This window comes from Podarcis muralis, chromosome 1 (genome assembly GCF_964188315.1).
Source record: "Podarcis muralis chromosome 1, rPodMur119.hap1.1, whole genome shotgun sequence".
Classification (NCBI taxonomy): Eukaryota; Metazoa; Chordata; class Lepidosauria; order Squamata; family Lacertidae; genus Podarcis; species Podarcis muralis.
In genome coordinates, this window is record NC_135655.1 from 9,647,420 (window position 1) to 9,674,105 (window position 26,686).

At 46.2% G+C, this 26,686-nt stretch overlaps 1 protein-coding gene across 1 annotated transcript in view; it reads left to right on the forward strand.

Annotated features, from left to right (window-relative positions):
- Positions 1–8,873, forward strand: part of PRKCH (protein kinase C eta) — a 115,060-nt gene extending 106,187 nt beyond the window's left edge. Inside the window, exons 13-14 of the mRNA XM_028740062.2 lie at positions 6,918–7,061; positions 8,691–8,873. Of these exons, the coding sequence (XP_028595895.1) occupies positions 6,918–7,061; positions 8,691–8,873 (327 nt within the window). The remainder of the gene's footprint in view (positions 1–6,917; positions 7,062–8,690) is intronic.
- Positions 8,874–26,686: the final 17,813 nt, after the last annotated feature.

The window sequence follows — 26,686 nt, forward strand, 5'->3', positions numbered from 1 at the left end:
CAGTTCCAAGTTTGCTGTTCCTTGGAAGGCAACCTCCTTCCCTTGGGCAGCAGAGCTGTTTCGTCGTAGAAACCATCTGACTTTCTCCAAATTCCTCTTTGTATGGAAGTCTTAGAAGGTCACTTCTCTTCCTGGAATGTTCCTAAGAACATTCTTTAGCAGGAAAGCGGCAGTGACCTATAATGCACAAGGGGGAAAACTGAGCAAGGTTCCCAAAATCCCTCCCTCGCTCCGGCTTCAGTTATTTGTTTCTGACGAACAATTTATTGTCAGCTCTCCAAGGCAAATAACATTTCCAAACAATAGAATAATCACTGGCCACTGTAAAAACAGGATGCTGGACTAGATTGGTGATAGGCCTGAGCCAACAGGTCTCTTCTTATGTTCTTATAAAAGAATCTGAACACCGATAGCCTACAAATCAATATGGCTAACATAGGGTTGCCATATTTCAAAATGTAAAAAGCAGGACACCCTGAAAGTTCTTTTTTTTTTTGTAAGAATAATTTTTTATTAACCGACCAATCACATCAAATCAAACCAAATTACATAAATTCCAAATTACACAGCCGAATTTTAAATTTTTGTTGGGGGTACCCATATTTCAAGTTCCGAAGGGGATCCAATCAACTTCTTGCTTCTTACTGCTGTTTTAATGTCCACAAATCTAACCTTATGATGTTCACAGTACTGTCCAGTCCTTTCTTATTGTTTTTCCACATCTCTTGTTGTTATTTTCATATATTTTAACTTTCTCTTTGGGACCTCTGATAATCTCCGCAAGCTGGTTAGAACAGTTTGTAATCCTGCGTGCATATATTTTTTTTTATCCAGTAGCCATATCCAGACGTTTTCCATATAACATCACTTCCATACATCAAAACAGTCTTAGCGTCATTAATCTTCACCAATCTGCCTCCTTTCTCAAAACCTCTGAGGAGATTCACTAGGAATACAGTCTGAAAACAAGTCCATTCTTCCTCCCGCCTATAAAACCTTTGGCAAGATGGCGACTCCGAATTGCTGCGCCATTCCCAAAAGCTCTTATTGCTTCTCGATCTCCATAAAGCATACTTTTGGTTAAAGTTTATCTCCACACAGACCTTAATCATCCTGCTTGGGTCAGTTCAACCGATGATTCTAATGAGGAGGGGTTCTTGTAAATCACATAGAAGGAAAGTAAAAAAGGTCGTCGTCCCCGTCCCCCCCATTCAGTCCCGTTGTCAACATACCCAGCCATTGGTGTATCTTCATCGTAAAATATTCCTATTTCTCCAACCCGTCGTCTTCTTTCGCAGAGGTCACTTAAATTAGCAGACTTCACTCCCCTTCTTCACTTGAAATATGTGCATTTGCTTCTTTTGTAATTAATTATTCCAAATTGCTGCAACTAGTGCGCGATCAGAGACAGCGTCCAGGAGAGCCAAGGTCCACACGGGGGCATTCTGCCTAGGGCCCTCACCCCCTTCTTTCGAATTAGGGGGTGATTTATGGGCACAGCAGGCAAGGGCAGTGTTCTCCATTTTCTTGGGGCAACAAGGGAGGCTACCTACTCCCATAACAGCCTATTAATTACCCCGTGTGGGTCGGAGAGATGGTATTGTCAGTCATCTTCCAATGCGCCCCCTAGTGGCCCCACCCTGAAAGTTCTTGAGCTTTTTTTAAGGAAGACCCCAAAATTGTTTTGGAGCTTTTTAAGGCATTTTCGGCACAATTTAACCCCCACTGCCAATTTTTCAGGACATTTGCCCAATTTCTGAAAAATAATCCAGGACACCATTTTTGGAGGCAAATTCCAGGACATGTCCTCTAAAATCAGGACATATGGCAGCCCTAGGCTAACTTAACCCAACAACAATCTCCTCCCATCACACACAAATAAATCTTACTAAAGACAACCAGCCATGCTCTGGGCTCCCCAACCAAGGAAATATAACAAACGAATAGAAAGAGAACTCACCCAAGTGATGCTGATATAGCCCCCCCAACACACACACTAAGTAAAGAATGTAAGTTTTACCACCCCACCCCCTACCCCTTCTCTCCCCTTTTTCCTCCTTCTTCCCCAACGATATTCTGTTCACAACACTAAGGTTTCATATAAAATGTAACTGATCTGTAGAAAGGACTCTACAACCTGAAAAAGAGGCAATGCATGTACAGTGGTACCTCGGGATGCGAACGGGATCCGTTCCAGAGCCCCGTTTGCATCCCGAACGGAACGTAAGACGCGACGGCACGTCTTGCGCGCGCAGGTCGTGTTTTGCCGCTTCCGCGCATGCGTGTGATGTCATTTTGAGCGTCTGCGCATGCACGAGCAGCGAAACCCGGAAGTAATGCGCCCCGTTACTTCTGGGTTGCTGCGGAGCGCAACCTGAAAGCGCTCAACCTGAAGCACATTCAACCCGAGGTATGACTTTACAGTACTCTTGTAAACAAAGAAAAGCTTTAATATATTTTTTCTTTTTAAAAGAATCTGAAGCAGCATATGTCCAAATTTTAAATGTCTTTATTTTTTAAAACAGAGCCACTGGAGGATACTTTCAGGCAAATCCAAAGGATCTTTCCTGATTAATCCATTAACCGATTAAACTTCGGAATTGGTTCCCATGAAGCATCACAAAACAATTTCACTATACAATTAAAAAAAATGCAAAACTGTATTTAAAAAGCTGCCTGTATAAAAGCCAATTGTAACCCAGCCAGATGGGCGGTGGCGGGGGGGGGGGTATAAATAATGAAATAATAATCATAATAATATATAGAAACCAATTGAAATCCAACACAGGTGACTGGCTGGAATAAAAGAAATCTCCCCTTAGAGGGCTTGTTGAAACCGGAAGGTCTTCAATAGGCACCAGAAAGACAAATAAAGGCAGTGCTTGTCCGATGTGCAACAGCAGGGAGTTCCAAAGAGTAGCCGCTGTCACACTATTTTGATTTCCAACATTGTTTTGGGGATACCCAACATATTTGGGCTTGGGTTTTCCCGCCTTCAAAAAATTGCCTTGGCTTTAAAACACTGTCCAAAAACAACCGCAAAACAACAACCAACCTCTAGTTACGTGAAACATATTCAATAAACACACAAGACATAACTGGCTGTACGTTTGAATAAATAAAGTATACTATTCATTGTACTAAATTGTAGATTTTAACAGAAGTAGCTCATAAAGTTCAACGAAAAAAGTACAATCATACCTCATGTTACGTTTGCTTCAGGTTGCGCGTTTTCAGGATGCGTCCTGCAGCAAAGTAACCGGAAAGGGTTACTTCCGGGTTTCGTCACTCGCGCATGCGCAGACACACAAAATGACGTCATGCGCATGTGCAGAAGCGGCAAATTGCAACCCGTGCATGGGCAGACAGGCAGACACGGTTTGCGTTCTTTTCAGGTTGCGAACGGGCCTCCGGAACGGATCCCGTTCGCAACCAGAGATACCACTGTAGAAGACCCAGTGGATCAGTTCATTCTCTAATCAGTTTATGCGTAAAGCCCATGTATGTGTAAGTGTCTATTCCACCTGTCTGTTCATAGAGTCCAACAATCCACACGATAGGTTGTTACAGTTCCACAGAATCCTTTCACAGAGTCTAAGACAAGATTAAAACGCAAATCATTGGACTCAAAATTAGTCCATTCTAATTTGCTTTCTGCATCCGGTTACATCTTGTGTGTTTACTGAATATTATTTAAAACACTGTCCAGCTTGCATTTTGTAATTGTTAGATACACACATGTGTTTCTGCAATTTCAAATTCCCACCAAAGGTGCATTCATGAGTCCACAGAATTTCCAGAGTTCGGCATTACATCTCTTCTGCAGTTTGCTTCGCTGCGTTGCTCCTCTGTTAAAAGAGCCGGGCTTCAGGCCCCTATATGTGTAAGAACAGTGGAAGGGACCTGCCTTTTACAGCCTCATCCTTAGGCACCGTTGTGACATTTAAAGGCTGGCGTTCTTCCTGTGCATTCATTGCCCACCTGGGATTTGTCCTGTCTCATTCCAGCTCCCAGGGCAGGAATGGATTCCCAGGGACAGCAGGCTGTGCTCCCTGGGTGATCCAAATCAACTTCAGGGCAGGGTCATGAGAGACAAGGGATGGGTGTGCACTGACCACAAGATTTGGTTTGGTCCTCAGTTCAGGGCTTTGTAAAAACAGCCTGGTTCACCTCGTATTCATTTAGTGGCTGACCAGTTTGGTTTGGGGGTCCAAATCTCATTTGCCATCCCCACTTCACTCTTGGGAATTCTAGATAGATATAACTTCTTTCCTTTTTGACAAAGGTGGGTAGAATTTGCAGGCTGGCCCCTCCAGAGTGTGTGAACCCTGTCAGATTGCAGACAAATAAATCTGAGAGCTTTTGTGTACTTAGGCGCCTCAAAAATGTGACCTCTAAGTCTTTAAACTTTTTTTAACTGGGGGGAAATTGCATGAGGTTTTCAGGCAAGGGTGTCCCTTCTGATGGTATAAGCCAAATTTAGTTGGGAGAAATTCACATTTAAATTTAGGAGGAATTACATCTCAGTAGGCCGGTGCAGAATTGGGCTGTTAACCATCTGCTTAGCTTATTTACCGTATTTTTCGCCCTATAGGACGCACTTTTCCCCCTCCAAAAATGAAGGGGAAATGTGTGTGCGTCCTATGGGGCGAATGCAGGCTTTCGCTGAAGCCTGGAGAGCGAGAGGGGTCGGTGCGCACCGACCCCTCTCACTCTCCAGGCTTTGCGCAGATCTCCGCAAGCCGTGGGAGCCTGCGCCGGGCTCCCGCGGCTTGCAGAGAGTTGCCTGCATGCTGAAACCTGGGCGTGCTGAGCTCAGTGCACCCAGACATCGCGCAGCTCTCCGCAAGGCGCGGGAGCCAGGCGCCGGGCTCCCACGGCTTGGGGAGAGTTGCCTGTTCTGGGGGCTGGGGGGGGGGGGAATAATTTTTTTCCCTTTATTTCCCCCCCAAAAAAAACTAGGTGCGCCTTATGTGACGGTGCGTCCTATAGGGCGAAAAATACGGTAAGCTGTTCCTAAGTCGAGTGTGGACGCGGGTAGCGCTGTCGGGGATGCAGGTGGTGCTGTGGGTTAAACCCCAGAGCCTAGGACTTGCTGATCAGAAGGTCGGCGGTTCAAATCCCCGCAACGGGGTGAGCTCCCGTTGTTCAGTCCCAGCTCCTGCCAACCTAGCAGTTTGAAAGCACGTCAAAGTGCAAGTAGATAAATAGGTACCACTCCTGCGGGAAGGTAAACAACGTTTCTGTGCGCTGCTCTGGTTCACCAGAAGCGGCTTAGTCATGCTGGCCACATGACCCGGAAGCTGTACGCTGGATCTCTTGGCCAATAAAGCGAGATGAGCGCCATAACCCCAGAGTCGGCCACGACTGACCCTAATGGTCAGGGGTCCCTTTACCTTTACTTAAGTCGAGTGGTAAAACAGCAACCTTTCAAAACTAGTAAGGGATATCTGCTTGGCAGAACAGAGTTCTGCAGAGCAGATTTCACTAAGGGGAGTGTGATTAGGTATTTCTCAACAGGATACCAGGAAGGGGATCAAATCAGTCTGTGGTTTACAGTGTCAAAAAGAGTTCTCACTGACTCACAAGGGGCAAAGTTTACGCTCTGGGCTGCAGATGGGAATTTCTGGTGTGAGCTGTTGCTGCTGCAAAGTTCACGTCCTGAATTTTGGGGAGCTCTTTTGGATTTTAGAGAGCAAGGTGGTCTAGGCCGAGAGATGGCAACTTGTCTTCGGGCACCTGGTACATTTCCCAGCAGAAATGGAACCCCAGGTCTGACTCCAGTCTGCTCCAGTTTATCTGTCTTATTTTCCAACCACAAGCAGAGCACATAATGAGCAGCAATTTTCACTGCTTCTCCCCACCCACTTTCCTTACATAATAATCAGATGAAATTGCTTACAGGACCTTCAGCCTCCAGTCCTGGGGCAACAGGGAAGGAAGCCTTAATTAGAGTAATTGCTCTGTTTAAATAACTATTCTCTCTTTGTTTAAAGGCCAATGGATGTTGGAGCGAACCTCTCTCCCCTTCTCCTGCCTTTCTCTTCCCTTCTGATCTAATTCATCCCTCATTCTTTCCGGCCATTCATTTAATGACTATCTCTCCCAGATATTTCTCCTTCTTCTTTATTTTACAAGGGCAATTAGATGGCAGATTCTGGCTCATCTCTCCTTCTTTCTCCTTCTCCTGCTTTTGTAACAAGGAATTTACAGCGCTTTGCTGAGGGCAGCAAGGGAAGCTAGCTTCCCACAAACATACTTTTGCGAATTTTTTTACAAGGCACCATGAAACTTTTCACCAACGTCATTAAACCAGCGTCAGACCCAGCATGCAAACCTACAATATCCAGAATTCATTGCTCTACCAACTTTTGCACCTTGCACGGGACTGGCCATTGAGCCTAGAAGGAAAGGCAGGTCTCCAACTGAAAAAGGCTCTGCACCCACTGGCTTAAAGTGATTATGAGCAGAGGGTTGGACTAGATGACCCTTGGTGTCCCTTCCCACTCTACACTCCTATGATTCTAATAACAGAAGTATTTAATTTGGTTCAGAAACGGAATCTATTGGTCATCAAATGTCTTGGCAATGGTTTTTAATTCCTCCTGAACTCTAAATGTGAGGGGGGAGAACAGGTGCACTTCATCAGGCAGGGCATTCCACAAATGGGGAGCCACCACCAAGAAGGCCCTGCCACTCGTTGATGTCAATAGGGCTTCCCCCAGCATCTCCAGATAAGGAAGGGAAAGACCCCTGTCAGAATTTCTGGAGGCTCACTGCCAGTCAGAGCAGACAGTTCTGAGTTACATGGACCAAGGATACGGCAGCTTCCCATGTCTCTAACTAATAGGACCTGATAGTGGATGGCTAAGAGCATCACTTTCTTCCCTGCTAATCCTTTCCTCTTCTTTTTGCAGTTCATGACCAAGAACCCCAAAATGCGCCTTGGCAGCATTGCCCTGGGTGGAGAGAATGCTATCCTACTGCACCCATATTTTAAGGAATTAGATTGGGATCTGCTGAACCAGCGTCAGATAGAGCCGCCTTACCGTCCTCGAATTGTGAGTGTTTAGAATTTTGCATGTACTCAGAAGTAGATACCATGGGTTACATGAAAAGGTCCCCCCAATTCAATCCCTGGCAGCTACAGATTGAACCTGGTACCTTCTGCATGCAAAGCGTAACCGCATTCACATCAATGACCTGGTTTGCTCATAACACCAAACCACAGTTTACTGAACTATAATAATAATAATATTATAATAATACATTTTTATTTATACCCCGCCCTTTCTGGTTCAAAAACCAGGCTCAGGGCGGCTAACAACAAATTGAAAACACTTAATTGTAAAAGCAGCATAAAATACAGTATAAAAACATGAATAACAATAAAATTCGAAATTCAGAAATCAATTTAGGGGAAATAAGCATTAGGTAATCATCAGGGCTAGCTGGCTGAATTGGTCCTACTTGGGCCAGCGAGGAGGCCAGGGGAGAATTAGCTGTGGGGTCTCAGAGCGGGTGATCTTCATAAAAGGGGAGGGGGAGGGAAGGGAAGGGAAATAAAAGATCAGGCTGAATTCAAATTTAAGGCCAGGCGGAATAGCTCTGTCTTACAGGTCCGACGGAAGGAGGTTAAATCCTGAAGGGCCCTAGTCTAATGGAACAGAGCATTCCACCAGGTCGGAGCCATCACTGAAAAGGCCCTGGCCCTGGTGGAGGATAGTCTGACTTCCTTAGGGCCTGGGACCTCTAAACTATGGTTATTCATGGACCTTAAGGTCCTCTGCAGGGCATACCAGGAGAGGCGGTCCCATAAATACGAGGGCCCTAAGTTTAATAACTGTGGGTTATTAAACGGTGGCTCAAAGTTATTGGTGCACTCTGCTCGGGAACTTAACAATGCTTTATTTGCTGCCAGCACAACAATCTGAAACTAGCATTTGTTTACAAAACTTGGGTGTTGCGTGTGAATCCAGCACTCTCAGTTAACCATGGTTTGCTTGGTCATCCCATCCCATTACCAAGTGACAAAACAAACATTGGAGAAACAAGAATTGTTTGATAGTCTGTGGGACAACTTGTTAAGAAAACTATGGTTTAGCATTATGTCCAAACCAGGCTAGTATGTTGTTTTCCTGGGATAAGCCTTTCATGTAATATTTTGGACTAGATGGTTTTTGGTTTTTTGGGTTGGGTACACACTATACATTTAAAACACACGCCAAAAATTTAGGAACTGTTGTTTACCTATCATAGAGCTAGTATTCCCAACACTTTAAAAAAACTACAGTTCCCAAGATCCTTTGGGAGGGATGTGTTTCAAATGTGCTTTAAATGTCGGTAATCCACTTTTGGGGTGCTTTTAACAGAAAAGCTGAGTATAGCTAATTTCTAATATATAAGCCTAACAGATTGGACCCAAGCTTAAATTACTCACTCTTGGGTCCTATAGAAATCACTGTGTTAACTAGCTTTTCACACTGATTTCTGTGTGGTGCAATTACTTAGTATGATGTAACAAACTTACTCAGGATCCTGCCCAATTTTCAGAAAATTACAATGCCAATTTTTCAAAATCCTCAAAATACTGAGAAACAAATGTGAATGTCACCCTTGTTAATAGGTGGGGGGGTGGGGGGGAAGAGAACAAAAACCTAATATGCTTGTTTTGTATTTGCATATGACAGAAATCGAAAGAAGATGTGAGCAACTTCGATCCTGAATTTTTAAAAGAGGAGCCAATATTAACTCCCATTGAAGAAGGAATTCTTTCTATGATTAACCAAGACGAATTTAAAAACTTTTCTTACACAGACCCAGAACTAGAGTCTTCGCCACATTTGCGGGCGCCGACTGCCCTCTCCCCCTGACAAAGAGGAACAGTGGCAATTTAGGCCTTCCTGAAAATTTGTCCAGCTGGGAGATCGAAACCCAACAGCCTAATATTAATGCCTTGCAGATAAGAGAAGAACTGTTAGTTTAATATCGGGGCAGAGGGACCGTCCTGGAATTTTTGAAGCAGCAAGAACAAATATTTATAGCAGGGCAACGAATCCCCTTCGGTAAATGGATTTTGTGGATGTGGGAAGAAGAAATAATTTGACCTCGTTGACTCAGGACAGCTGGCTGGGAAATTTGACTTTGCAGTGCGTCTGGGGAGTCACCAGAAGGGTGAAATGAACTCTGAGTCAGGCCAAGTTTTTATACACCACTGACGTCCTGCAATTGCACCTTCCACAAAACAGGGGTAATAAAAAGAGGGGAGCCAATGACTGGGTCGAACTGCATCTAGAAAAACGTTATGCATGGCATTACCTTGGTTAAAGAATTTATATAGTATACTGTTCTTCCTCCGAGGAAGAACGTTGTAGATCCCTCCTGGGCAAAAATGGGTCTCTGAAATGTTTCAGGCTTCCATCTGAAGAGATATTTCATTGCACAGATTGTCAAAAAACATTTTTTTAAAAAAAATATCCTCGAGGTAAGGAAGTCTTCCATGGTATATAGGGCCAGATCCAGGCCCGGTTCCCGGTGGTAGCTCCAGATGGGATTGTACTGTCCTCATTTCCATCAGGTGCGTCCTGTCAACTGAAAGGAGGATAAAACAGGTTTTCATATCTACTCTGAGGAAAAGAGAGAGGAGGAGGAGGTGAAGAATGAATCTTCCTTGCTGAGTTGGGGTGAAAGTTTGTGACTGTTGTTAACAGAGTGAGACCATCTGCTACCTCTTTGTGTTAGAGACTTCCAATTGTGCCACAATTTGTAGGCGCAGGTCCATGCTTTCCAGTATGTGTCAAGAGCAGGGTAGATCCCCCCCCCCCCTCACTGCTTTCCTTGGGAAACCTGGCTGTTTACTGCTTCATCTGAGAAAACGCCAATCCACAGCAAACCCAGTTGACTTTTATGGTGATTCACAATGGGACAAAAACAAAACAAAACCCTGCTTGGACCCATGCCTACAGAGCCCTTCCTAACCGTAAAATGAGAGGGAATTTATTTCCTGTGTTTGTCAAATAACTGAGGTGACCTGGGGCTTCCTAAGTATTTTCTTCTCCCATCCTCAGTGCTTCCTCTCCTGTTTAAAACAGACTGTGTAAAGTACTCTCTGCCTTTTACCTCAAAGAGGATTTTTACCCTGATTCCCTTGGAAAAAAATATGGATATTTTCTTCAGGGCTCATTAAAAACAGAAGAAGAAAAAAACTGAAACCAAAATGGTGGTCCCTCAAATTATTTCGCCACTGGTGGCATGACCTTTCTGCCAGGCACTCAGGACCTCATTTTGGGACAAAGCAGGGAAATTTCACACAAGCGGAAGATGGGGTTCTTAAGCCACAACTGCTTGGTTCTCAATGTGCTTCTGCATACCACTTGTGGGGAATCAGAAGTGGGGGGGGGGGGGTGTTGTTGGTTTCAGGGCCCTCCTGCAGGCTTCCAGTGGGCACCTGGTTGGCTAGTTTGAAAACAGGATGCTGGACTACAGGTAGATGGGCCATTGGCTTACAGGGTTTCTCTTGATTTCTTACGTTCTTAAGTTGATTAAAAGTATATTTATTTGAATGAGTAACATTAGTTTATATGAGTTAAGTGGGGTACTGATTTCGGCTAGCAGACTGTGTTCAGTACAGGTGTCTTCCCCAAAACTTACGCGGGGGCCCCAACATGCAGAAGTGAAATTGTGTATAGTGGGGAGCTCCCCACTTTAATAGAGAGGGGGCGCGGGGAGGAGAGAGAGCAGGAGGTAAGAGAGGCAACTTGGAAATTGTCCGTGGCCCGCTTCCCCTATCCCGAGTCTGCCAGCCTGAGGGGAGCCAGAGCGCATGGTGGTGGCAGCTGGACACAGAGCGCGAGGGCCATGAAGGGCACCCAGCAGAATGGGTGTCAGGAGGGGGCGCAGATGCGTGGCACAGCCAGGGAGAAGGTGCCTCCTGCCCCGTGCCGCTGGTCGATCGACAGCCACCTTCCCTGGTTTGGGCAGCAGCCCTGAGCAAGGGAAGTCCTATTTATTTATTTGCGCATCATGACTTTAGCCAGCTTGTGCCATAAAAATCATGCTCCTTGCCATCAGACTCCCAGCATTTGGCTTCTGCTGCATCACTGCGAACCACCCTGGGTGTGGCATTTACCAAGAGGTAACCCATTGTGAGGGACGCGGGTGGTGCTGTGGGTTAAACCACAGAGCCTAGGACTTGCCGATCAGAAGGTCGGTGGTTCGAATCCCCGCGACGGGGTGAGCTCCTGTTGCTCGGTCCCTGCTCCTGCCAACCTAGCAGTTCGAAAGCATGTCAAAGTGCAAGTAGATAAATAGTTACCTCTCCGGCGGGAAGGTAAACGGCGTTTCCTTGCACTGCTCTGGTTCACCAGAAGTGGCTTAGTCATGCTGGCCACATGGCCCGGAAGCTGTATGCTGGCTCCCTCGGCCAATAAAGCAAGATGAGTGCCACAACCCCAGAGTCGGCCATGACTGCACCTAGTGGTCAAGGGTCCCCTTTACCTAACCCATCGCGATAGGCCTGGTTTCCTTGATCCATCTTCAGGTTGGTCCACCTTACACGAGCCCAGCAAGTGATGAGAAGAATGGTACCTACTAGCCTTCATTCCCGGAATTCTGATTCAGCGAGGGTAGCCAACATGGCACCGTCTGGATGTCATGGACTACAACTCCCATCATCCCTCGCTATTGGCCATGCTGTCTGAGGCTGATGGGAGCTGAAGTCCAACAACATCTAGAGGGCAAGAGGTTCGCTATTCCTGTCCTGTATACAGAACCTCCAAGTGTCCCTATTTTGCAGGGACGTCCCCGATTCAGAGAAGCCGTCCCGGTTTCTGATTTGATCCCGGAATGTCCCACTTTTCTGTTCCTATTTTCACTGGGGAAATGTTGGAGGGTATGGAGTTATGTGACACCCCCCCAAGCCATCTGAAGGCAATCCTGTAGGGATGGTAAAAAAAGTAAAATAAAATAAAATAAATAAATAATTAATTTAAAAAAAATATTTAATGTTTTATTATGTTTTTATATACATGTATGTTGGAAGCTGCCCTGAGTGGCTGGGGCAACCCAGTAAGATGTGTGGGGTATTAATCGTAAAATTATCATTATGGAATGGGATGTCTCTATTTTCATCAGAGGAATGTTGGAGGGGATGTGTATGCATGCACTTAGGTTAAGTGAATGGCTCAGCCGGTGGAAATCTGTATTCAAGCAGCATTGCTGCTGAATTATTTCACCACTGGCACTAAATGCTGCTGAATGTGGGTTTGTGGGGTGGCAGCGTCACGTTCTTGTGTTTTTTAACAAACATGTTCTCATGTGCCACACTAGGTACTTTCAGGTGTCCAAGGAGCCTAGTTAGAACCAACCGCTTCCTTGCAAACGTCCAGCGCTAGGGCAAGCCGAAAACTGCCCTTTCTCCATCTTTGCAGGCCCAGAAAAGTCTCATCTGGAAATTTCCTTTGTGAGTTTGCAACCAAGCCAGAAAGTGTGGGGTGGGGAAGGGGGAGGAGGACCTGGAACAAGCAGCAACATTGCCCTTACTGGATTTTGCCATAAACGTTGCGACATAACTTCTCGCCAGAGGATTCGCTTGCTGTCGCACACACCCTGCAGTTTGCGGGAAGGAGCGAGCTGTAAAAGTTGAGTAAGCGTTGCAGCTAAACCTGACTCAGCGTTTTATCGCCACTAATAGGCTGGCGGCTTATCTGCCACTGTCTGAATTTGATCTTTCAATCTCTCCTCTTAAGCCTGCTGGAGGTTTTTCCTTTCTTTCTTCCAGTTCCGCTTCCACTTAATCTCAAGATTCTTTGTCCCTGCCCTGTTCTTTACCCCAGACAAGTTTGCACACATCACAATCCTGTCTCTCACTCTGCTGAAAAGGTCACCAGGTACCATGTGAAACAAGGGGTTCCTCTCAGGCCCCTAATCCATCCAGCCCATCAGGAAGTAGCCAATGCGGTGTCCTTCGGAAATTGTCGGACTACAACTCCCATCATCCTTGGGCCTTTGGCCCTGCTAGCTGAGGCTGATGGGAGCTGGAGTCTGACAACAACTTGCAGGTATTGTGTTGGCTACCCCTGGTCTATATGGGCAGACAGGAGCCCTCCAGAACCTCAGGCACACTTCTCTCATAGAATCATAAGAGTTGGGAGGTACTGCAAGGGTCATCTAGTCCAACCCCCTGCCCAATGCGGGATTCGAACTCACAACCCTGAGATTAAGAGTCTCATGTTTTAACAGCTGAGCTAGCCGACTGATGGTATGGGACCCACTACATTGTTTTTTAGCTAACATGAGATGCCCTGGGGCCACGCAGGAATAGGTCACAATGCAACTCCTATCCATTCCAGTGCTTCCCCTCCCAGGGACAGTGTTGTCATGGAGAGCAGCCACAGCACAGGGTCCTTTGCCCAGAGACTCGGGGCAATTCATTTTATCTGGGAATAAACTCCATTCCTATGTGGTCACTTATGCACCAGCACAGATTTGCATGAAAATTGCACGTGCTACTTTGTTGTTGTTGTTGTTTAGTTGTTTAGTTATTTAGTTGTGTCTGGCTCTTCATGACCCCATGGACCAGAGCACGCCAGGCACTCCTGTCTTCCACTGCCTCCCGCAGTTTAGTCAAACTCATGCTGGTAGCTTCGAGAACACTATCCAACCATCTCGTCCTCTGTCGTCCCCTTCTCCTTGTGCCCTCCATTTTCCCAACATCAGGGTCTTTTCCAGGAAGTCTTCTCTTCTCATGAGGTGGCCAAAGTATTGGAGCCTCAGCTTCAGGATCTGTCCTTCCAGTGAGCACTCAGGGCTGATTTCCTTAAGAATGGATAGGCTGGATCTTCTTGCAGTTCATGGGACTCTCAAGAGTCTCCTCCAGCACCATAATTCAAAAGCATCAATTCTTCGGCGATCAGCCTTCTTTATGGTCGAGCTCTCACTTCCATACATCACTACTGGGAAAACCATAGCTTTAACTATGTGCTACTTTACATGTATGCAAATTCAGAGGTAATTGCTGTCATTTAAATAGACATACATAGGGGGGAAGAAGACTTTGGCCAAGTGATCAGTGTGCCTGTTGAGTCTGCAGTGTTGCTGCTGACTTTTGATGGCTAACTCCCTTCTTACAGTTCTTTCTCTTTAAAGCAGACTTAGACGGGAGAGCCCTTAAAAAGAAGATCCTTTTTTCACATAGAGGTCTTTAAAGTAGGTCACATGCTGCCAATGGCATGGGAGGAAGAGGGTTCGCTGAGCCCCCATCTCCCACCCTGAGGGCAGATGTGACCAAGACTTGCCCAGACCCAGCATGCATGTGTGTGAGGCCTTTCTGGTGAACGTGCACAGCTCAAAGCTGTTCCCACCCATTATGCACTGGCAGAAAAGGGATCCAGTTGATTCCAGAGCCAGCTGCCCTGCCTCTCCAAAGGGACTCATGGATGAGTTGTACTTGAGCCTTTGTCCTGATAAATGTACAATTTAGAGTTGCTCTAAGTTTCCTATCAGAAAGTACACGGAACTCCAATTGCTCATTGTCCTGAGACTTCAGAGCTGAAGGGAAAAACACTCTGGCCTCTGACATCTGCCAGGGGACTCTGGGAGGCTGCTCCCCGTGGCTGTCAGGAGACAACATCAAGGCAAGGGGAGAGATCACCCTGGCCCTATTGCTTTACCCCTCTCTCCCTGTTGAAAAAAAACACACCACACAATAATTTAAAGAACTTTGTCATGGAAAGATCGCCCACATTCCTGCTGGTCCCACTGCTTTCTCCTGGGGAAACCAGTTGTATCCCACTGAATCAAATCAAACGTCAATTGGGTATTCTGCAGATAGACATTTGTTTCAATTCAAAGGTAAACAGCAGGTTTTCCCAGGGAAAGTACTAGGGCAAACGAAAAACCTATTAGATGAGCCTTAAGACCTAGTATCTGAATCTTCATTTTTCCTCCTCCCTCCCAATCGCTTTTTCCTTTTGTGTTGTGGCTGTAGGCTGCAAGTCCAAGGGCAGGTACTGCCTTATTACTGATCATGGTAAATTGCCCTGGTAGCCTTGTTTTTTAGCCAAAAAGAAGAGTAAGGATACTTTAATTAAATAAAGAAATGCATATGCCCCAGTCAGGAGGCTCTTGATGCTGCAGGGACAACCTGTTCCTTGCTGCCTCCACCCATTTCATACGCCCTGCCCTTGGACATAATGAACAAGTTGTGTGTGCAGAGTATCTACCTTGCATGCCAGATAGAAATAACGATTGATTGATGTGCATGAAGGGAACAGAATGATATCAATGTGTGTTAATTTAACGGAGCGTATGAGGACTTGGAGTGGCTGTTGTTGATACTAATACAGAAGTGTGGCCTTGAACTTCTCCAGACCCATGTTTAAACCCAGTTAGGGTCCTGCCCTCCAGAGCAGGAGAAAACAAGCTTGCTCCATCTAACATGTGACAGCCCTCTAGATATCTGTCTCCTCTTTTCCAGGCTAAACATACCCAGCTCCTTCAACCATTCCTCATCAGGCTTGGTTTCCAGACCGTTGATCATCTTGGTCACCCTCCTCTGCACACCTTCCAGCTTGTCAACATCCTTCCTAAATCGTGGTTCCCTGAATTGGACACAGTATTCTAGGTGTGGTCTGACCAAGGCAGAATAGAGTGGTACTATTACTTCCCTTGATCTGGACACTAGACTTCTGTTGATGCAGCTTAGAATAGCATTAGCCTTTTCTGCTGCTGCATCACACCAGTGACTCCCACTAAGACCCCCAGATCCTTTCCCCATGTGCTATTAACAAGCCAGGCGTGCCCCATCTTAGATTTGTGCTGCTGGTTCTTTCCTGCTAAGTGCAGGACCTAACTTTTGTCCCTACTGCAAATTCAGTTGGGCTTGGGCCCAGTTCTCCAACCAGTTGAATCCTGATTCTGCCTTCTGTGACGCTAACTACCCCTCCCGGTTTGGTGTCACCTGCAGATTTGATGACAGTCCCCTCAATTCTTTACAAAGACAAGAAAACAGGCACATCCGCTCACTTTTGCAGCCTCTATTAGATAAGTATAATGAGATCGAAAGTTAATCCCCTCTCTTTCAAATCCAACAATTAGCAAGAGCGTTAGAGGGCTATGTATCGTAGATACAGTTCAGCGCTCGCATTAGAGGGATATTTAAACCGTCACGTTCTGACCTCAGTGATTATTGTGTTAAGTGATGCTTCTGGAGGTCATACTATAAATGGGGCCAAAATAAGCAGCTCACTCCATAGCTTTGCATCTTAACCATTAATCCATTTCATCTTTGGGATCACTTCTAGCCCAGTGACAAAGCCCGATAGGCAGAAGATTTCGAGCAAGAGGCGCAGTTGCCTTGAATCCCTCCAGAGAGCCACCAGGGTACCATGAGGCCACGGCAGTGAATGTTTTACACCTGGTGTTTGACCTGCGATGCCTCATTCGCTCCCCTGCAAATCTCCACTCAAGTCATGGGCCTTGCATGTGCAAAAAGATTTTTTCTTTTTATTTTTAATGGAGATTTCACACCCATCCACAATTGGGTGTGAAATCTGGATGTGATGTTCTCAAAGAGGTCTCACACTTTCAGGTTTCGCTTTTGGAGTTTGAATCTCTGGGAGCCTTTGAAAAATTCACGATGCTCATAACGCCAAAGTTTTCTGCATACATTGGGGAGATATGTTTGAGGAACACCCAACTCAGCAGTGGCTTCTGAGAGCAGTTCCTGATATTGATGTTGCATGCCTCATGTCTGCTGTTCAGAGAGGAAGAAGAGCTTAAATGCTTTGCTCAGCCCAGAGACACTTGAGAGGTGAAGTGTAAGGCTGCAGTCCACAAACCACAGGAAGCCTCTGGGGTAGTCCTGTAGACGTCAGTGGGGTTTCAGAAAGGCAGGTCTCGAATCAGTGGTTGGTCGGGTAGAGCCAGGGATGTGAGGCATCATTGCTTGGCTCTGTATTGGTAATGTTTCTTTTGCAAATATTGTTCCCTCCTGCACTGTGTGCCTAATGGAGACTGACTCATAGCAGAGTACATGGTGAAGCCACAGTGTTCACCAATGGGAGTGCAGAAACACTCCAGGATGCAAAATCAATGGAAATTTGTGATTCAGTGGGGTGGGAGATAGTGACTCAGAAAATCTTAGAAAGAAGTGATTGAAGATGACCTCAGCCATCATGCTCAGTGAAGGGCCGAATCCTGGTTTGAGGACTTACCTGGCTGTGGAGGCAGAACTACCACTGCAAGAAATCTAGCCACCTTCGTTGATTTCTCACAGTGCCCCTAAGATGGGCTGATCTGTCAATATTGGTTCCTGTCAAGGTTTCTCGTTTTAAAAAGTGCTGTGTTAAATGGGAGCATGCAATTAAACAATCACCACCCTGCTTAAATATATATTGTGGGAGAAGTGATTAAATCTTGAAGCCAAATGCTTCGCTGAAGATCGAAGTGTCAGATCCCATCAGTGTATGAACTTAAGAAGCTTTTAAGTTTTTTTATAGCTGACAGTAAAATGGAAATGAAAAGGGCAATAAAAGCTTGCATCTTCCACACACAAAAAGAAAAGAATGAGGAAGGCAGGATGAAAAGAAGGCATTTGAAAACTGGAAGCAGATTAAGCCTGCCTGTCTGATTTGTGCTCTTTCCCCTCCTCTGCTAAGGGCCATAAACAGAAATTACACCCAAGTGACCTCAGAGGCTCTATCGGCCGGACATCCTCAGGTGTTTTTCTCCTTACATCCCCTCTGTTGTGTTATAGATTAGAGCAGGGGTCTGCAACCTTTAAGACAAAAAGAGCCAATTGGACCCGTTTCCGAAGAAAAAACAACAACTGGGAGCCGCAAAACCATTGCGACATTTAAAACAAATATAACTCCGGAGCCGCGATCTGACAGCGGACAGAAAGGTGATGTCGGGACGGTGCGTGACTAACGCACGCACCGCCTCCATGAGACGTCACAGCCAGTACAGCGCCCGCCACAATGGGGAGTGTCGGGGCGCACAATGCGCCTCCTCCCCTTGCTAGTATCCGCCCCGGAGCCGCGCCAAAGATGTAAAAGAGCCACATGCGGCTCCGGAGCCGCGGGTTGCAGACCCCTGGATTAGAGACTTACACTTTGAGGCTGGGATACTGACACTCAAGATGGATCTGGGTGGCTTCCAATATGTATAAAAACATAATAAAACATTATTATTATTTTAAAATCTTCCCTATACAGGGCTGCCTTCAGATATATTCTAAAAGTTGTATAGTTACTTATCTCCTTGGCTTGCATAACTCCATACCCTCCAACATTTCTCCAATGGAAATAGGGACGTTCTAAGGAAAAGCGGGACATTCCAGGATCAAATCAGAAACCGTGATGGCTTGTGTAAATCCAGAACTGTCTTTGGAAAATAGGGGTCTGCCCTTGTGGTCCCTCACAACTCTACGATTCTATGATTCTACACAAGTCATGCATCATCCCCAAGATTGTTTGCTCAGCTGGAATGTATCCCTAAATTCTGATAATTCAGTGAAAGCTCGGAAGCAAAAACAAAGGTGCTCAGACACGGAACGTTAAAGTGCGGACTGTTATGTACTGAAGTTCTCACCCTGGGCCAGCAGGGGGATACTGTAGATAGTTTTCACTCAGGTCCACATATGCAAATAAGGGATTGAAAGTGCCATTCAGTGATTGGATAGTTATAGAAAATGGTTACTGTTGCGTTGTAGTGGAGCTCTATATAAGCAGGCTGGCTGAACCCTTCAGTTCAGTTCTGTTCTGGGTCTGTGAATAAACAAGAGCTGTTTGAAGAATCGCTGTGTCGTCTGATATGTTCACCCACAACTTAACACGGACCATGCCTGGAATGCATGGATAAACCCCCTGCCCACTCCTTTTGTCACAGGTTCATCCAATTTGGTAGATTCCATCCCCAATTTGTTGGGGTTTTTAAAGCCTTTGAACTTTGACAATTTGGACTTCCTGCTTACTCAGAGATGAATATGTATATGTGAGTGCTTCTTGTATCTGCTCTCTTCTTCCCCAACCCGCAGATATTGACCTCAATTTGGCCACTCTTGCCAAAGCAATTTCTGCCTTGCGTCATTTTCACAGGCCACAGTCTGTCACAAAGTTCTGCAACGCAAAACACGCTGGTGAAATTAATTTGAACTGCACAGGAGCTTCCACCTGCAGTTGCCGAATTACAGAAACACAGTGGCTCTCCAGCGTTTAAGGCAGAGAGAAGCTGGGGATGGAACCTGTGACCTTCTGCAGCAAAGCAGGTGTTCTACCACATATGGGACACCTGCATATTCATGCATTCCTGTATTATTATTATTATTATTATTATTATTATTATTATTATTATTATCACCTCCTGGCAAATAGAAGGGGAAGAAATGGAGGCAGTGAGAGGTTTTACTTTCTTGGGCTCCATGATCACTGCAGATGGTGACAGCAGCCACAAAATTAAAAGACGCCGGCTTCTTGGTAGAAAAGCAATGACAAACCTAGACAGCATCTTAAAAAGCAGAGACATCACCTTGCCAACAAAGGTCCGTATAGTTAAAGCTGTGGTTTTCCCAGTAGTGATGTATGGAAGTGAGAGCTGGACCATAAAGAAGGCTGATCGCCGAAGAATGGATGCTTTTGAATTATGGTGCTGGAGGAGATTCTTGAGAGTCCCATGGACTGCAAGAAGATACAACCTATCCGTTCTTAAGGAAATCAGCCCTGAGTGCTCACTGAAAGGACAGATCCTGAAGCTGAGGCTCCAATCCTTTGGCCACCTCATGAGAAGAGAAGACTCCCTGGAAAAGACCCTGATGCTAGGAAAGATGGAGGGCACAAGGAGAAGGGGACGACAGAGGACGAGATGGTTGGACAGTGTTCTCGAAGCTACCAGCATGAGTTTGACCAAACTACGGGAGGCAGTGGAAGACAGGAGTGCCTGGCGTGCTGTGGTCCATGGGGTCACGAAGAGTTGGACACGACTAAACGACTAAACATCAACAACAACAAAATACCTGGAAGTCTCAGGGCAGTTCACAGAACAAAATCCAAATATAAAACCACAAAATATATAATCAAAATAAAAACAACCCAATAACCCCCAGAGGATTGGACTAGAAGACTCTCAGAATTCCTTCCAACTCTACAATTCTATGGTTCTATACTGAGCTACGACCTCACTATGCATAAATTTATACACTATGCATAATTTCTTACCCCTCTATCATGTCCCATTCCTTGTCTTTTTTGCTAAAGTAACCCCCTCCCCATCTTTTAACCTTTTCTCTTAAGTCAACCTGGTAAAAGCACTCATTGAATAACTGGTGCTGCCTCAGGAGCCGCCATTTTCTACCAGGAACCACCTAAGGGACGTCTAGCAAAAAAAACAAAATAGATCCTGTACGCCTGAAGCGTCTGTCTGTGGCTGGTGTACAAGCTGGAAATATATGCTGCTTGCTGGTGAAGGGAGAAGAATAAAAAGATGTGTATGTTTATGGATGTTTTATTACGTTGCTAATGACACCTGGATTGTTATCTTAAAACGAACATCACTTCGAGGCCCTCATGAGCCAATCACGCAGGGAGCTGCAGTTGCTTTTCTGGGGCTGTTGGGTATTCGTAGGGCTTGTTGAGCAACCGGCATGTTGAAAACCTTACAAACCACAACATGTTGAGAAAGATTTGGGAAATGCCTTGCGGTCTGCATCCATAACACGAGAAAGCAACAACGCATTCTTGAGGCTTGACACGAGCATGTGCTGCTGTTGTGGCTACAGCTCTCCTCTGACAGCAAAGAGGAGAATCGTAGGATAACAGAGTCCAGAACAAGCCTCAAGTCAAGAAATCCAGCACTTAGGGCAGCTTTTCTCAAAGACTGAAGGAGAGCCCCCTCTCCCAGGCCATTGTTAAATTGCTTGGATCATCATGAAGCCTCCTCTCGCACTCAACCCAAATCTACATCTTGTAGCTTAAAGCACACGTTAGATCTAGTATTACATAATGGTGGTCACATTTAAAGCCTATTTCATATGACTTTAACGCTCCCCCCCACACACATAATTACAAGAAACCACTATAATCGAAACAGCCAAGATTGTCAGCAAAAATACGCAAAGTACCACAGCTATGCAAAATTATTGTTACGAAGGTTTGTGCACCACCCCCAATCTCTGCCGAGCAGCAACAAGATTCCAGGGGGTTTGAGGAGCTCACCCAGGGTTTACGTTGGGGAAACTGAGGCACAGCATGTAGCCTTGTGAGGCTTTGCCCTCGGGTGGGAAAAATATTGCGCCCAGGAAAGGGAGATGGTAGTCAACAGACACTCAAGGAATAGTTTCGGAGAAAAGGCTTTTATTTCTACCATCCATGAACTGGTAGAAGGGGCAAGTGTGATAGTTCACAAAAAGCATGCACGAGTTCACAATCATGAGCACAGAGTTTATATTCCCTTCCAATTCCCTCCTCCTTTCTCCTCCTTCTTCCAGAGTCCTGCCCCATGAGTTCCTCTGAGAATGAACAGAAAGCTCCTGCTTTGGGACTCTTTTGGGACTCTTGGCACCCTTCCCAGGAAAGGGGGAATGAGAGCAGTTCAGCATGTCCAAAGATGTTGCAACTAGAGTGAGATAACTGTCAGTCTCAGGCCTGCTCTGACAGAGTCTATTCATTAGCTTTTCGAAGCATTCTTGTACTGATAAAAAGTACAGTGGTGCCCCGCAAGACGAATGCCTCGCAAGACGGAAAACCCGCTAGACGAAAGGGTTTCCCGTTTCTGAGTTGCTTCGCAAGACGATTTTCCCTATGGGCTTGCTTCGCAAGACAAAACGTCTGCTAGTCTTGCGTCGTCCCCCCCCCCGCTTCCCCCCCTTTTTCTAAGCCGCTAAGCCGCTAATAGCCTTTTAGCAGCTTAGCAGCTAATCCTTTAATAGCCGCTAAACCGCTAATAGCGCTAAGAGCGCTAAGCCGCTTAGCCGCTAATAGGGTTGCTTCGCAAGACGAAAAAACCGCTAGACGAAGAGAATCGCGGAATGGATTCTTTTCGTCTTGCGAGGTTTGCCCTTGCCACAGCATCTTGTGAGAAAAGCAGAGAAGAGCAGAGAAAAGCTGTTTTGGATTTTTAGAAGACAAAAGGAATTTTGGACAGTTTGAGGCCTGGTTGGGGGGTGGGGACTTCGGGCCTAGGTGGGGTCACCTGTCCTCACCTTCCTTCATTCCCCCGTGTTAATCTTTGGACAGCCTTCTTCAAGGCTCATCCCAAGGTTGGCCACTAGAAGCTGGTATCTTGAAGAAATCTGGTTTATTTTGTACGTATTTACACCTGAAGTCTTCAGTGGAGGGGATGCAGATGGTGTAATGCCTGTATCCTTTTGTGGTCCTGTCTTTTTTAAGAAGTGGCAGCCATTTTGTATTCTGCCACACACGTCAACAACAGCCGTTTTGTGTTATGCCATGCCCCCATGGCACCCATTTTGTGACTGGCACCCATGGCACTTATTCCACATTGCAAATGGGCGTAATGTGCCAAAAATGGTTGGTGACCCCTGTTGAAAGGTAAGGTATTTCCTGTCTGCAGGTTCAGAATCTAACAGATGTGATCTAAAAGGAAAAGGGAATGAGGAGGGAAGAATAAAGCAAGCATTGGAGGAGCTGCTTCTTTACTGCCCAATGGATGTGGCCAGTTTGTCTCCCCCAGACCATAATATTCTTTCAGGAGGGAAGGAGGTACAGCTTACTATTGGCCCTGGGTCAGCTGGTTGATAGCAAAAGCCAGAGTGAGCCTCCGTTCAGCTCTCCTGTCTGAGGGAGAGAGATGTATAAATGACCTTTTCAGCAATAGAAGACAAATCTGTCCATTTCAGTTTCACTCAACTTTCTATTTCCACCTCCCCAATCCTAGTTCGGCTCGCTGTATATTTCTGTATCACCTTGCAATTATTTGAGCTCATTTTTTTTAAAAGCTGGAAATTTCTGCATTACTTCCAACATGCAGTTTTGCGAGCAAAGTGCATCTTTGTACGTTATTTTTAGTCATTTGCATTTTCACGCATGCTTCCACCTAATACATGCATTCCTGCATGCGTTTTTGGCTTGGACAACTGCATCACAAAATCCAGCGAAGCGTGGCTTTTGAAGGACACCCGCAATCCATTGCACGTGTTGCTCCAGGAATCACGAATCAGGTAGCTTGGCACTGATAGCCAAACCAAATCCCACCCCCATCCCTAATGAGTAGCGAAGGTGTCCTGAACTGACATTTGCTCCACATTTCGGTGGACTGGGTGACGTGGAAGTCACATGCTGCATTAGATATCGATTCTCTCTCACCCGTCCATTTCGAGAGAAAGATGCGCAAATGTCCAATTGTGGCATTCCCCTAGTAATGCTACGAGCGCACCCTCACAATCCCAGCACCCCACAAATGGGCAAAGCCATCTTTCTCTACAAACCGACCCCTTTTCTGCTGGTTTGCCTGCATTTAACTGCACTCTTGCATGAATGAGTGCGTTTAATTAATCCCTGCCAGAGGGAGGGCAGCGACTTAGGCAGCCCAAGAGCAAACAAGGTCAGCTTTCCCATTGGCAGCCGCTGAAGAGCTGCGCATCAGTGATGTTTGGGGCGTGGGGGGGGGGATAATATCATATGCTCTTTATTTTGAGCGCGGTTTTCGCTGCTCGCTTGCAAGCGATGACCTCTCCATGAGGACAATGCAAAGCTGAGCGGCAGAGGAGCGCAGCTTCTCAGCACACAAGATAGGTCAGTGGAACCGAGGATGCCATAGGCAGCAGAGCCTGGGTATTGCTGGAGGAATAATGGCCGCGGCAGAGCTAAGTTGTTGACTTTGCAAATGTATATGCCAAGCGTCAGTCTTTGTGACATGCCCTTTGGCTCAGAAGCAAGCTTCTTACAGGGTTTCCAGTGTCGTCGTTTTGCGCCAGCGGTTGCTTCGAAAGCATTTCAGATGCAGATGAAAAAACAGAAGTAAAATGGAAAGCCCAAAGGCAAAACACAATCTAGAATGGGGCACATGGAGAAGAGGCTTCAGAACTGATATGATTTGCGGGTTGGGGTTCCATCACGTAACAGAAAACTGTGCAGTTGGGTAGGTGCACAGAACGTAATCGCTTCCCTTCAAAATCAGATAAGGAAAATACAGCAGCAGTAACAAATAAGAACAAATGAAGCAGGCCCTAAAGAACACCCCAGGCTCTGAGCCGGATCGGGGATTCTATGCCACTTCTGCCCTCTCCCTGGCTGTAGTTTGCCTCTGAAGGTGCTATTTGCAGTAAATAGCAGCTTCCGGGGCAAACAGCTTTGTAGTGGGGGGATGACTTTCAGCGGTAAACTGGCAAAGGGTTACAATCCAAATCATGAGCCAGTGCGGGCCCTACTATTAGGCAGAGAGTAGCATAAGGTTACCAGATTTTTTTCAATGAATCCAGGGACACTTGTTGTTTGCTATGTACATGTGGCATGATCACTGCAGATGGTGGCAGCAGTCACGAAATTAAAAGATGCCTGCTTCCTGGGAGAAAAGCAATGACAAACCTAGACAGCATCTTAAAAAGCAGAGACATCACCTTGCCGACAAAGGTCCGTATAGTTAAAGCTATGGTTTTCCCAGTAGTGATGTGTGGAAGTGAGAGCTGGACCATCAAGAAGGCTGATCGCCAAAGAATTGATGCTTTTGAATTCTGGTGCTGGAGGAGACTCTTGAGAGTCCCATGGACTGCAAGAAGATCAAACCTCTCCATTCTTAAGGAAATCAGCCCTGAGGGCTCACTGGAAGGACAGATCGTGAAGCTGAGGCTCCAATACTTTGTCGACGTCATGAGAAGAGAAGACTCCCTGGAAAAGACCCTGGTGTTGGGAAAGATGGAGGGCACAAGGAGAAGGGGACAACAGAGGACGAGATGGTTGGACAGTGTTCTCGAAGCTACCAGCATGAGTTTGACCAAACTGCGGGAGGCAGTGGAAGACAGGAGTGCCTGGTGTGCTCTGGTCCATGGGGTCACGAAGAGTCAGACACGACTAAACGACTAAACAACAACAACATGTACATGTGAATGCTGAGAAAGCTGTAAATCCAGGGACTGTTCCCGGGAAACAGGGACATCTGGTAACCTTAGAGTAGCAACCGCCTCAGACGGAAGATCCCAGAGGTGAAATGATTGCATCGTTTCTAAGCTAATCTGTTGCCCTCAGGTGTAGTGAAGAACACTGTCAGACCCTCCCAAAACATCTGGGGGGCCGAGTTTGCCTATGCCTGAGTTAACAGCTTCCTTATGCAGAGCTGCCTTCAGATGTCTTCTAAAGGTTGCACAGTTACTTTTCTCCTTGGCTCGGGGGGGGGGGGGCAAAACTCCTATTTTCCAGGGACAGCCCCAGATTTACAGAAGCCATCCCAGTTTCTCATTTGATCCCGGAATGTCCCACTTTTCCTTAGGATGTCCCTATTTTCATCAGAGAAATGTTGGAGCGTATGGAGTTTTGCAACCCCCCCAGAGCCGAGGACACAAGTAACTATGCAACTATGCAACCTTTAGAAGGCATCTGAAGGCAGCTCTGTATAAGGAAGTTGTTAACTGTTCCATGTTTTATTGTGGTTTTTATATATGTCAGAAGCTGCCCAGAGTGACTGGAGCAACCCAGTCAAAGTGGTGGGATATAAATGATAAAAGCATCATCATTATTATTATTATGGAATAGGACGTCCCTATTTTCATTGGAGAAATGTTGGAGGGTATGCACAGTCCTGACCCCAGGAAGATCCAACTGCTGGTCTGGTTGGACTCTGTGTACATAGAATGGGTAGAGCACCATATTGTCCTCGGGCAGCAAAATGCCTTGGGCCCAGGTGTGGCGCCAGCAGTTGGCCAGCTTGAGCCCTGGCTGAGGGTCCCAGGGCTTTGAAGGATCTGTCACCCACCAAACTGTGCCAAGAGCCCCCCGCTAGGTGTATATTCCACGTCAGGGCCCCACAATTACTTTTCTCTTCAAAATAAAATTGCCCAGCTTAAGCACTCTTAAGTACAGTGGTGCCTCGCAAGACAAAAAGAATCCGTTCCGCGATTCTCTTCGTCTAGCGGTTTTTTCGTCTTGCGAAGCAACCCCATTAGCGGCTAAGCGGATTAGCGCTCTTAGCGCTATTAGCGGTTTAGCGGCTATTAAAGGCTTAGCGGCTAAGCTGTTAAAAGGCTATTAACGGCTTAGCGGCTTTGAAAAGGGGGGGGAGCGGGGGGGGAAATGGCGAGACTCGCAAGACGTTTTCGTCTTGCGAAGCAAGCCCATAGGGAAATTCGTCTTGCGAAGCGCCTCCGAAACGGAAAACCCTTTCGTCTAGCGGGTTTTTCGTCTTGTGAGGCATTCGTCTTGCGGGGCACCACTGTATGGGTAGTGTACTGTGTCATTCGGCCCTTAAGTGACTACTCCTCTACCGCAGAAAAAGTCCAGTTAAGGGACTCTTACAAAACTGCTAAGAAAAATAATAAATCTGCACACCCCCAAAGCAGAGGCTCCCAGTTTTCTCCAAAAAACATTTCCCAAAAGCAGATGAGCGCTTGCTTCATTCTGTTGCCGCTGAGCCAGTTCATGTGAGAAGTAAATGCATCGATGTTGCACTCTTGCCTGAGCAGAAACCGCAATTTCTCACAACCTCCGGTTATTGTAATGTGTTTGCTTTGCCGCCAACATTA